The sequence below is a fragment of the Asterias amurensis genome, chromosome 1 (assembly GCF_032118995.1).
Source record: "Asterias amurensis chromosome 1, ASM3211899v1".
Classification (NCBI taxonomy): Eukaryota; Metazoa; Echinodermata; class Asteroidea; order Forcipulatida; family Asteriidae; genus Asterias; species Asterias amurensis.
In genome coordinates, this window is record NC_092648.1 from 10,231,073 (window position 1) to 10,243,061 (window position 11,989).

At 34.6% G+C, this 11,989-nt stretch overlaps 2 protein-coding genes across 2 annotated transcripts; one reads left to right on the forward strand and one right to left on the reverse strand.

Moving 5' to 3' along the window:
* Window positions 1-200: 200 nt before the first annotated feature.
* On the reverse strand, window positions 201-4,223 carry LOC139942852 (uncharacterized). The gene is made up of 2 exons (XM_071939647.1): window positions 4,215-4,223; window positions 201-1,394 (listed from the first exon to the last, which is right to left on the reverse strand). Exons 1-2 carry the CDS (start codon window positions 4,221-4,223, stop codon window positions 201-203), a joined length of 1,203 nt encoding a protein of 400 aa, XP_071795748.1.
* Window positions 4,224-4,740: 517 nt separating this feature from the next.
* LOC139945198 (scavenger receptor cysteine-rich domain-containing group B protein-like) lies at window positions 4,741-10,094 on the forward strand. Its single transcript, XM_071942496.1, has 6 exons — window positions 4,741-4,914; window positions 5,570-5,708; window positions 7,114-7,422; window positions 8,548-8,859; window positions 9,410-9,458; window positions 9,934-10,094. Exons 1-5 carry the CDS (start codon window positions 4,828-4,830, stop codon window positions 9,448-9,450), a joined length of 888 nt encoding a protein of 295 aa, XP_071798597.1. The 5' UTR covers window positions 4,741-4,827; the 3' UTR covers window positions 9,451-9,458; window positions 9,934-10,094.
* Window positions 10,095-11,989: the final 1,895 nt, after the last annotated feature.

Consider the following 11,989-nt stretch of genomic DNA (forward strand, 5'->3'; position numbering starts at 1 on the left):
TTCGTCATTTTCTTCACTGTGAGTTTCTTGAAGAAAAATTAGGCTAAACTTGTTACGACATAAAAATTCAAAGATCACATTACGTTTTAGGTTATTCCTCAAGCCATTAACATTTATGGAGGCAATAGACAATATGAACATACCAATGATGATGTTGTACATTAATGTCTTCATCTCACCAGCCATAATGAAGGTAAAAGTTACTTTGGCTTCCTTCTTCCTCTCCTTCTTCCTCTCCCTTTCTGGCTTTGTTGAACTCGTTGTTTGGGTTGGCTTTCGTTGTTCTTACTAGGCTTGTTGGTAGTTGGGTAGCTTGATGGACCCGGTTGATCAGTGTCACTGGTTTTACTTGTTGTTTGTTGAGAGTTATTCGTTGTTGATTTCCTATCCCATGATGTTCGCTTTTTCCTTCGTCGACGGACTCCCCCGCGTGTGTAGAGAGTGAATTCTCCGCCTAGATCTTCTGGGTCTTCACTGTGATAATCTGGATCAACGAGTCTTCCACTATCCTCGTCGATCGATCCTTCCGAATATGTATCGTCGGGTCTTTCATCCGTATGTTCCTGGTCGTGCATGTTCTCTGGTGTCTCATCAACTGGGTTTTCGGCTGCCAAAGTTTCCATATCTGTTGGTGTTGACTCATCACGAGCTACTTTAGATGATGCTGTTGAAGCTTCAGTGGATTTCCTTTTCCGCGACAACTTTCTAACTGCTTGGCTGTTCATGGCTTCGTCCCAAAATCCTTGTGGTTTTGTAGGAGTTTTCTTGCTGGTTGTTCCTGCAACTACTTCTTTGAATGATAGCTTAGGTTTAGAGGCGGCTTCTTTTGGTGGGTGCTGTTCTGTGTTCTCTGTTTGATCCATACCTTTCTTTTCTTCTCCTTTCTTTGCTTTGGAGCTGTGTGTTTCATCTTCAGCTGGCGGTTCTGTGTTTTGGGGCTCATTATCTTCTTTCTCTCCAGTAGTGTCCTCTTCATTTTCTATATGTTCATTTGCCGGATTGTCGTCACGGATTTCATCTTGTTCGCTGTTGTCGTATTTGTCGTGCCAAGCCGCCCTATGGTCGTAGCTTCCACATACAAAGCATCGGTTTCTTGCCGGACAGTCTCTCGCTAGATGGCCTGTTTCTTCACAGATTTTGCAGGTTTTCTGTTGCCCCCTGTATCGAACTGGCAAAGTAAAGCCGCTGAATTTGAGAAAGCTCGGTATTGGTTTCTTGAGGCTCTTGACGAGACAGCTTCTCACACCGGTTTCAATGTTGTCGTCAAAACCGTGATATTGACGTCGGATGTTGGCGACAGTTCCATACCGAGACAGGAGCGATGTAATGGCATTGTCCGGAATTTCGTATGGTGCCTTGATGTGATTTGAGAGAGCTTTTAGGGCCAAAAGGCCCTAAAAGGTTGGTTTCAATCTCTCTTACCTCAATGAAAGTGTTCTATGTACAACTTGAGAGACACTTGCTAGTAGAAAAGGCTTCCACAAAAACGCAGAAGGTGAAATTTCTGTCAATTATTATTATTATTATTATTATTATTATTATTATTATTATTATTATTATTATTATTATTATTATTATTATTATTATTATTATTATTATTATTATTATTATTATTGTTATTATTATTATTATTATTATTATTATTATTATTATTATTATTGTTATTATTATTATTATTATTATTATTATTATTATTATTATTATTATTATTATTATTATTATTATTATTATTATTATTATTATTATTATTATTATTATTATTATTATTATTATTATTATTATTATTATTATTATTATTATTATTATTATTATTATTATTATTATTATTATTATTATTATTATTATTATTATTATTATTAGTATTAGTATTAGTATTAGTATTAGTATTAGTAGTAGTAGTAGTAGTAGTAGTAGTAGTATTATTATTATTATTATTATTATTATTATTATTATTATTATTATTAGTATTATTATTATTATTATTATTATTATTATTATTATTAGTATTATTATTATTATTATTATTATTATCATTATCATTATCATTATCATTATCATTATCATTATCATTATCATTATCATTATCATTATCATTATCATTATCATTATCATTATCATTATCATTATCATTATCATTATCATTATCATTATCATTATCATTATCATTATCATTATCATTATCATTATCATTATCATTATCATTATCATTATCATTATCATTATCATTATCATTATCATTATCATTATCATTATCATTATCATTATCATTATCATTATCATTATCATTATCATTATCATTATCATTATCATTATCATTATCATTATCATTATCATTATCATTATCATTATCATTATCATTATCATTATCATTATCATTATCATTATCATTATCATTATCATTATCATTATCATTATCATTATCATTATCATTATCATTATCATTATCATTATCATTATCATTATCATTATCATTATCATTATCATTATCATTATCATTATCATTATCATTATCATTATCATTATCATTATCATTATCATTATCATTATCATTATCATTATCATTATCATTATCATTATCATTATTATTATTATTATTATTATTATTATTATTATTATTATTATTATTATTATTATTATTATTATTATTATTATTATTATTATTATTATTATTATTATTATTATTGTTATTGTTATTGTTATTGTTATTTTTATTTTTATTGTTATTATTATTATTATTATTATTATTATTATTATTATTATTATTATTATTATTATTATTATTATTATTATTATTATTATTATTATTATTATTATTATTATTATTATTATTATTATTATTATTATTATTATTATTAGTATTAGTATTAGTAGTAGTAGTAGTAGTAGTAGTAGTAGTAGTAGTAGTATTATTATTATTATTATTATTATTATTATTATTATTATTATTATTATTATTATTATTATTATTATTATTATTATTATTATTATTATTATTATTATTATTATTATTATTATTATTATTATTATTATTATTATTATTATTATTATTATTATTATTATTATTATTATTATTATTATTATTATTATTATTATTATTATTATTATTATTATTATTATTATTATTATTATTATTATTATTATTATTATTATTATGTAATACTTATAACCGGCTCCGACCAGGTAGCTGGAACAGCTCTCCTGTTTATGGTTTAGAGACCCAGACTATAAACAACGCCCATCAGTAAAATTTTAAGGTTACGAATTCATGCAACAATGAAGAAATAATGGGCTTTCCCCTGAATCAAAAACAAGCAAGCAAACAAACAAACACACACTTAAAACCCACCTAAAACCCTTGTTTTACATGGATGACCTTGGTTAAATAAGCTACATTCGGTTTCATCTGGCGTTAACAATTGGCAACACCGTACACAAAATATACTGGCAGAGTTTTGTCCCGTCCCCTCCTAACCAAATCACTGACATTAACACATCTCACTATGTGCTGACAGCGGCCCACGCTGCATGGTTTTACACACAATTTCAAATAGTATAAACATGAAAGTGATAATCTATTTTGTTTTTGTTGCAGGACTTTGTCTGGCTCATCCAATCAACAACCAGGAAACCCCGGGATCATACTCGGACGGTGAACTTTAAAATGCAGTCTAATTGTACCTCCCTTCTTGCAAAACTGTGTGTTTATCATATAGGTTTAAACTGAATAATTATGTAATAGGATTTAAAATGTAATATATTGTCAGTATACACCATTTAATTTCATTTATTATAAAGTAGTCAGCCCCAATTGCGACTTTAGTGGTCTGTGTACTATACCCTGCTTGTGCACAAAACACTCAAGCCTGTTATGAGCACATTAATGACAATCATCAACTTTACTTAAAAGCTGCAGTTTTATTTATGTCCATCCTCCATACCAAGTTTATCATCATTGGAAACAGGAAATCTTGATTTTAGATTTTATTGTAATGATTGTTTTATTGACTTATTTCAGGACCAGCATGTACCATTGGACCGTTGGGAATGGAAAGTGGGGCGATCCCTGATGGAAGTATTACTGCATCATCATCACTTAATTCGAGATATTTACCTCAAAAAGCTCGACTCAATGAAAGCAAGTCATACTCAATTTCCGTTTAACTGTATAGGCAGTACTTGCTGACCTGATCCACATACTAGTCTTATCTACTCACTTTATTCATCCTGGTTCAAGTTTTACCTGTGCATGGATAGGAGTCCTTATGTATCTTTGTCTCAGAAATGTTGTGTGTTTTGTTGTGTTTGCTACGAACTAAGGAAGAGTATTTAGGACACACATTATCGTTATTATTATTGTAGTTTTAATTAAAAAACTGCTCATTGCATACTACTGGCTAAATTACAAAACAGTTTACATTCAAATTAAAAGGAATCCAAAAAGATTATTTAATAAAACAGAGAGGTAATCATTAAATCAAAGCACATACAAATATTGCACAAAAAGAAGCACACTGACCATGGAGGCCATGTACCAATTAAACGAAGTGTTACATTTTTTATTATGTTTGCGACGAAATAATATAAATATACCATTTGTAGGAAGTGATGATCTACTTTGAAAATAATGTTTCATTGGAATGGATTAGGGATTGATTCTAAGTTCTGCTAAAGAACAGCATTCAACCGCGACGTTTGATTTTATACACAGGAAGCTATTGGTGGATACCAACTGCAGAGGATGTAGCAGACTCTTGGATTCAAGTTGATCTAGGACTACCAGGCCCAGTTGTTACTGGACTGATTGTACAGGGTCGGTCATCATACTACATGGAAACCTTCAGCGTTAAGTACAGTTCAACGGGAGAATCTGAAAGCTGGCATGACTTGGAGAATGCAGACGGAGATACCATACAGGTCAGAGACCTTTGTATCTAGTATCTCCCTAGTCTGGATTAGCGCCGCTAGTGTTTGATTTATTCGGAGGGTTGCTTCTCCTGACTCGAGACTGGTCTACATAATTGGCTACATTTGTTTATATTCATCTTAAACAACAACAATACATCTTTTACCAAAAATATGTTTGTAAGATGTTTATCCTAACTCTAAAGTTAATTGGAAGGCAAAAACGTATATGATGACTATTTTTTATTACTATATCAAACGATGTTCGTTTTAGCCAAGTTGACATACTTGTTAAAGATAGTACCAAATTTCATAATACTCAACAAAAACGCATGCACGTAAAACAACCCTGTACATGGTAAGATCAAAGTTAAAGTCCCGGTCATGACACTTGTGTCCTTGCTCAAAACACTCTTATTTAATTGATTCTCTCTTCAATTGGTAAACGGATAGCCGATGAGGACAGGGGTAGAATAAGCTTGGTGCGCTAATGTGGCAGCACAGGCTTATAGATTTAGGCATGTGTAATGGGATTATATCCCATTGACATACATGGCCAAGTGATATAGGGAATGTTAAAGCACATGAGCGTCACTGGGTATTGTAAGATAATCAATATTTATTACAAATTACCTTCAAACGAAAACTTTCTGTTTTTCTCTTTTAGTTTAACGGGCATGTCAATGGTGGTAAACGAGTAACTGTCACCTTCCCTGAGATATTGAGGACCAGATTCCTTCGAATAATGACACTCACTTGGACTAATAATTATCCTGAATTTGCATTTGAAGTTATTGGATGCCGAGGTGACGTTAACACTCAGGATCATACTATAAATATACAAACATGTCAGAATTAATTAATTATTCAAATATTAAACATGTGTAATTCTTAAAACACATCACTATACAAATTCCTTGACGCTCATGAATGACATTTTCCGGATCTAACATGACGTTATAAGCTGTTATAAGTTCAAAGCATTTGTGTACATGTAATCCATGCTGATATCCAAACTATCAAACGATTTAGGCATGTGTAATTAAAGAGACTTCCCTGAAGGTCTTATGCCGACATCCGACAGACTACTGGAACTAAGTCAAGTTGTCTATCAAGTTATATATAAATATTAGCAAGGGGAGTTTTTCTATGCCAATCAGACACGTTAAAACCCAACAGCTGAACCAGGGCCCTTAAGCGGGCCCCTAGACCACACGCCTTGATTAAGACATTCAAGCTTTTTTACAAGCCCATAACAGTACAATGTCCAATGGCGTTATCCCTGATATATTAACACATGCCAGAAAAATTAAAAACAACATTAAAAAGTATGTTTGCTTATTTTGTTGGATTTCATTACTATTCCCCTTTTTACAATCCAACATTCTCAACAGGGTTTGAATAACAATTATGCTGGACTATTCTTATCATATGTAATAAAAACGAAGAAAAAAGTAGTGTACTGAACAAAAATATTGAGAAAGGAAAAAAAAACACTTATGTGAAATCACTTAAAGATTGAAACCTTTAACAATTATTTTGCTTTACTTACATAGTGATTAATGATGCTAATCAACAGAAAAGATAATTTAACAAGTTTAGAACCCATGAACGGTGTCGAAACTACTTTTTATACTACCTTCAGGCATAAAAGCAAATAGTTTCACTTCAAAATCCGGCTTCGTTACCGAACGACATGTTCAATTAGGAGTAATGTCAATGCTCTTGCTAAAAACCTTTCACATGACGTTAGTATTGTACAACGGATTATAGATCAGTTGATATAAATTGTTTTATCCATAAATTTTGAATTTGTGTTTTTAACTCTTGATGACTACATCATTCCGAAGTAATTGGTTCTAGATCCATGGTTTAGTCTTACCAAAGAAAGCTTTAAAAGTCCAAAACGTTTTGTTCTTCTTCATGCAGGCCTAATTTGCTTTCAGATTAACCATGCTTGTTTGGTAAAGCGATTGTAGGTTCCTCCCATTTTTCTTTGTTATTACCATTCTTCTTAAAACGCCAAAAAGTAAAAAAAACTCAAGTACAGTTCTTACCTAAAAATTACCATACAATGTATCTTGTTATGTCAGAATGACCAATAGCCCGACAGACAGACAGACAGACAGACAGACTGACAGACAGGACATCAAGATAGGACAAAACACATTTTCCTATGCGTTATACAAACATTGTATTGTTTTATTGAAGATGGTATCATCCGGCTAGCTGGAGGTGATGACGTACTTAGAGGTCGAGTCGAGATTTACCATGACGGTGCTTGGGGTACGGTATGTGATACAAACTGGGACATACAAGATGCGACTACTGTATGTAGGCAGCTTGGTTTCCTAGAGGCAAGTGAGGCAAAGAGAGGTTCATTTTACGGAGCGACAGAACTTTCTATTGTAATGGATCGAGTTGCTTGTAAAGGGACGGAGCCATATCTTTCCAAGTGCTCATTTCTTTGCAGGGAAAATAATCCATGCACCAGCACTGCCGGAGTAATTTGCAAACCAAGTAAGAAATATTTGTTGCTTTTATTATTGTGTTTTATCTGTTAGTCGATGGTCATGGGACTGCTGTCTTGAAGCTTTTTAGGAAGCCTTCAGTTATCTCAGACAAAAAACTAACGGTTAAAAATTTTCGAAATGATTTTTGGGGTTGAAAAAAAAATTGATTAGGGTGAGATTCGAACCAACGACCTTCGATTTAACGTACCGGCGCTCTACCAACTGAGCTATCTAGCCCTATGTTGGCGGTTTCCCTATTTTGTCAATGTCATTGTTCGTTGTGCCAGTCAGAAGCCATACAACCGTTAACTGCCGTGTAGCCAGGGATCACACCCAAATATATTATTTCATTAGAGAAAAATAAAAGCTAATGTTGCATTTACAAAATCAATACCTTTATCGAAGCCTAAGAAAAATCAATAGTAGCAATATTTGATAACGCGACGGATGGTGGCATTGTTGGCGTGTGCGTAAAGCGCTCGCCTCTCACCAAGGTGACCCCGGTTTGATTCCCGGACGGGGCCACAAGTGAGTTGAGTTGTGCGTTGGTTCTCTGCTGTGCCATGAGGGTTTTCAAGAACACCCGGTTTTCCTCCCTCGGGAAAAATCAAACACTTTCGATCTTGGCTGTGCTCCGTGGTTGATGTTGGTCTATAAAAAGCGTTTGAAACCGTTTGTTATGAAATGCATATGGTTGGAAAGATGTTTTAAAAGTAGAATATAATGATCTACACAAGTATCACTCAAAATTGCACGGTTTTCCTTTTACGCCGCGAACTAACACGGTAGGCCATTAAGTCAATAATTTGACTCCCATAAATGGCCGACCGTGTTAGTTGACGAGGTAAAAAGAAAACCACGCGATTTCGCGGCATATTTGTGTAGATCATTATATTTCTACTTTTTAAACATCTTTCTACCCATATGCATTTGATAACAAACGGTTACAGAACGCTTTTCAAAGACCAACTCGATCGACCCAAGGCAACGTGTTCCTTTAAGCATCACGAATATAATACTAAATCCCGTCTCGATATTATTATTGCAGCTTGGGTCAAATTGGCACTCCCTTGTAACTCTTTTGATTTGGCAACAATATAGTGATTTCACCTGTTCCTTTATAAACAATCAGATGATGTAAGGCTTGTGGATGGACCGGCCAGGGGAAGTGGAAGAGTGGAGATCATTGTGGATGGCACATGGGGCGCCATCTGCGACAATGAGTGGGACTTGACTGATGCTGGGGTCGTCTGCAGACAGCTGGGTTATTCTGGTGCCACGCATGCTGAGGTCGGTGCTTTCTTCGGTCAAGGCAGTGGTCCTAACCTCATGGATGGGGTTATCTGTGACGGCTCCGAGGCCAAAATCACCGACTGTCCATCACATTGCTGGGATAAACCAAAGTGCACAAACGCAGAAACTGCTGGAGTAATCTGTGCTAAAGGTACCTGCAGACCGCAGCTATCATGCTCATATTTTTTCAAAGTATTTAAAGAGAGCCCCCAAAACATCCATTGGGAATGAGTATACTCAAATTCAATGTGATTGAAGAACGCAACCTTTGTATAACCTTAACAAAGAATATCGGCTTCCACTGTCACGGTATAAGACAGTGTATTTATGTTCTGTGAATGTAAGCAAGGGGTCTGAGCGGATCTTAGTATTGGGTTGTCTTTAGGTAATAAAAGCCAAGGTATTAAGTTGGATGATTAGGCCACTTATGACGCGGACTTTACATTTTAAAGACGGCATTTCCTTTTCAAACTCTTGGTGGCGCACTATATTAAACTTGAGCATTTCACAACTATTGTATTTGTTCATCAGGGATTTTTATATCATACAAATCCGAATTTACTCCTTTCATTGCCCAAAGTTCAAACCCTGTTCGAATTGTCAATAATCAACACAAGGTGGCTTTACAACTGACTGTTTGCATAAAAGTTTAATAAACATGAAATGTATTATGTTTACGGGAATATTCTTTTATATCCCAGCTTGGCGTGACAGTTTCTACTCTGAGGAAGGCTTGCAGTAGATATTCGGGTAATTATAATGTAGGATTAACAGACAAATTAATATCGAGAGGTCAAGGAAAGAGCAAATGGAAGAAACGTTGGCTAAAAACAACCCAGAACATTTTGGAACCTTCAAATCTGTTTCCAATAGTTTTAGCCTAATCTAATAACTAAGAATAATAATAATGTTAACTGAGCGCAACTACAAGGATTAGTGTGTGTTAAAAATGGTTGCCAGTCCGTCAGTTGGTTTGCTCAAAAGGCGGGGAGTGAGTCTGGCAGTTAAACACACGTCCCTATGACGTTTGGAAACACCCCCTGCACAAAGTGCACGAAATACCTTATTATTGGTTATTCGAATTGGATAGAAACCTTGTTATCGAAAGCTTACACATTCTGTCTACCACTAATTTGAACTCTTGTTTTAAACTGGTTTAAAATCTACCTCTTGTACCAGGCGGCCTGAAGTACTAATTACAACCTCGTTTCTGTTCTCTTTATAGAAAGCGTGAATGGAGCCTGGGGCGCCAAACGGAAGCGGCTTTTCAAAGTTAAACATTACACACGCCAAGGTCTTTCTAAATTTGGGCTGAAGTGTTTTGGTAAAGGCCCTATAGTGTGCATGGCCGGCTCATTTATTAGTAAGAATACACGTAGAAATCAACCAGATCTAATGATTCGTAATGTCAAGCCTTGTTATGAATAGATTATGCATAATTCCGGAGCAATTTGGTTAGGATGCAAAATCACATCAAAGTCATTATGCTTCTAATGAGAAACTTTTGAGTCGATAGAGGGCGTCCCATTCTCTGCTCCTTTTCTGTTGTTCTCAACTTTCAAGTTACTCACTTAGTGGGTAATTAATGTTAAGTATACAATTTAAGTCTAATTTCATAAAACCGATTAAAAATATTAAAGCTTACTACAAAATTATAGGATTACTATTAGAACCATACCCTGGATACCATCAGTAATTTACCCAGGACCAGTAGGCATATTCTCACTTGGCGTATCTCAACATAATATGATAAAAATAATAAATCTGTGGAACTTTTGACCTAATCGGCCATCAAATTTGCATGAGAACAAATTAATAACAATTTCTAAAAAACTACGTTACTTCAGAGGAAGCAGTTTCTCTCAATGTTTTATACTACCAACAACTCGCCATTGCTTTTTACTAAGAACGTTTTTATGCAAACAATTATATGGAGTAGTTACTAATATTATAGTTTTCAGTGCCATTAATGCACGTGTTAAAATGAAATACCACAGGCTTCACAAAAAAGACTGTTTGTCTTATATAGTGTGCATGCCTGGTGTTGAGGGGGGGGGGGCGGGTTGCCTCACAGATTGTTTTGAAGTTGGTAATGTCATGTCATTCAGCCTTTTTGGCTGCAATGTGATTTTATAATAAACCTAACACGTAGAAACACGTAGCTGCGGAGTTTTCTTTATATTACACGGAGACATGTTTGTTGATCAACGGCATTGTTTTCAGTTTTCGGATCCCAATAGATATAGACCAGCGGGCGTAGCCGATTATCGTGCTGTTTCGCGACGCATATCTGACATGAGCATTTTTATTATCTTGAATTAAGAAGAAAAAAATGATAAAAATCAACGTACCATAAATCCACAATCGATCTTTTAGCCAGTTTGCTTGTAATGGGCACATTTAACTGCCGTTTTTGCGAAGAAAAGTGCGAGGCTGGGGACAAAATGACCAATCAACGACGACTTTTAAAACAAGACCGCACGGCAGCGGTTGCGATGAATTAACCAATAGCAGTAGAGCTTTTATTACGTTCACGAGGTCACGACCTCTGTACAACGTTGTTGGAGACGAACAACAACCCAAACTCCGTCGTGGTGTGAGAAAAACATGTCACAAAAAAGTGTCTTTGTGCATTTGTCTAGCGTTGAAACGAAAGCATTTCCATTTTCGGAAAAGAGTGGAAGACATTTCTTTGCATGTATTTGAAGAAGGAAAAGAATTAGAGTACGGTCAAGTGTGAAAATGTCATCAAAGCTGGGGCAATCGCTGGCACAAATTACGGACACGTAAAACACGACGATGGACATGCTGTCACCGACGGAAGGTCGGTAAGATCCTCCGATCTCTATCACAGGTAATGTCAAGACAACAGTACCTTTTTGCAAACCGATTCAACATAAACTGGTCCAAGTTCATGAACTTATTTGTCGTTGTTTCATGATAGATGTACAATATGTAATTATTGGTGCAAAAACCAAACAGCTGAATTTCCATTATATAATTGAAAATAGTAATTTAAAAAGGGAATTTATTTTAAACAATTTTGTTTATGTATCTTTTAAAATGACAGATCATAACCTCTTTTGAATGGGACACTTGATGAGACAGCATAGCAACGCCAACTATGTAAGGATACAGTGCTGTTAAAAAAGTTCCAGATGTACCATGTCCCTACGTTAGTTGAGGCTGGAAGGTTAAGGATGAAAACATTGTGCCAACTGGACAAACCTACTCCAAGCGCTTGACAGCATTCTATAATGTGTACATGTACAATGCTCACG

Excerpts from the sequence above, each read along its gene's own strand:
- LOC139945198 (XM_071942496.1), top strand. The coding sequence starts at position 4,828 with ATGGAAACCTTCAGCGTTAAGTACAGTTCAACGGGAGAATCTGAAAGC. Across the intron at positions 5,709-7,113 it reads TGAAGTTATTGGATGCCGAG|ATGGTATCATCCGGCTAGCT; the intron begins GTGACGTTAACA and ends GTTTTATTGAAG. Across the intron at positions 8,860-9,409 it reads TGGAGTAATCTGTGCTAAAG|CTTGGCGTGACAGTTTCTAC; the intron begins GTACCTGCAGAC and ends TTTATATCCCAG.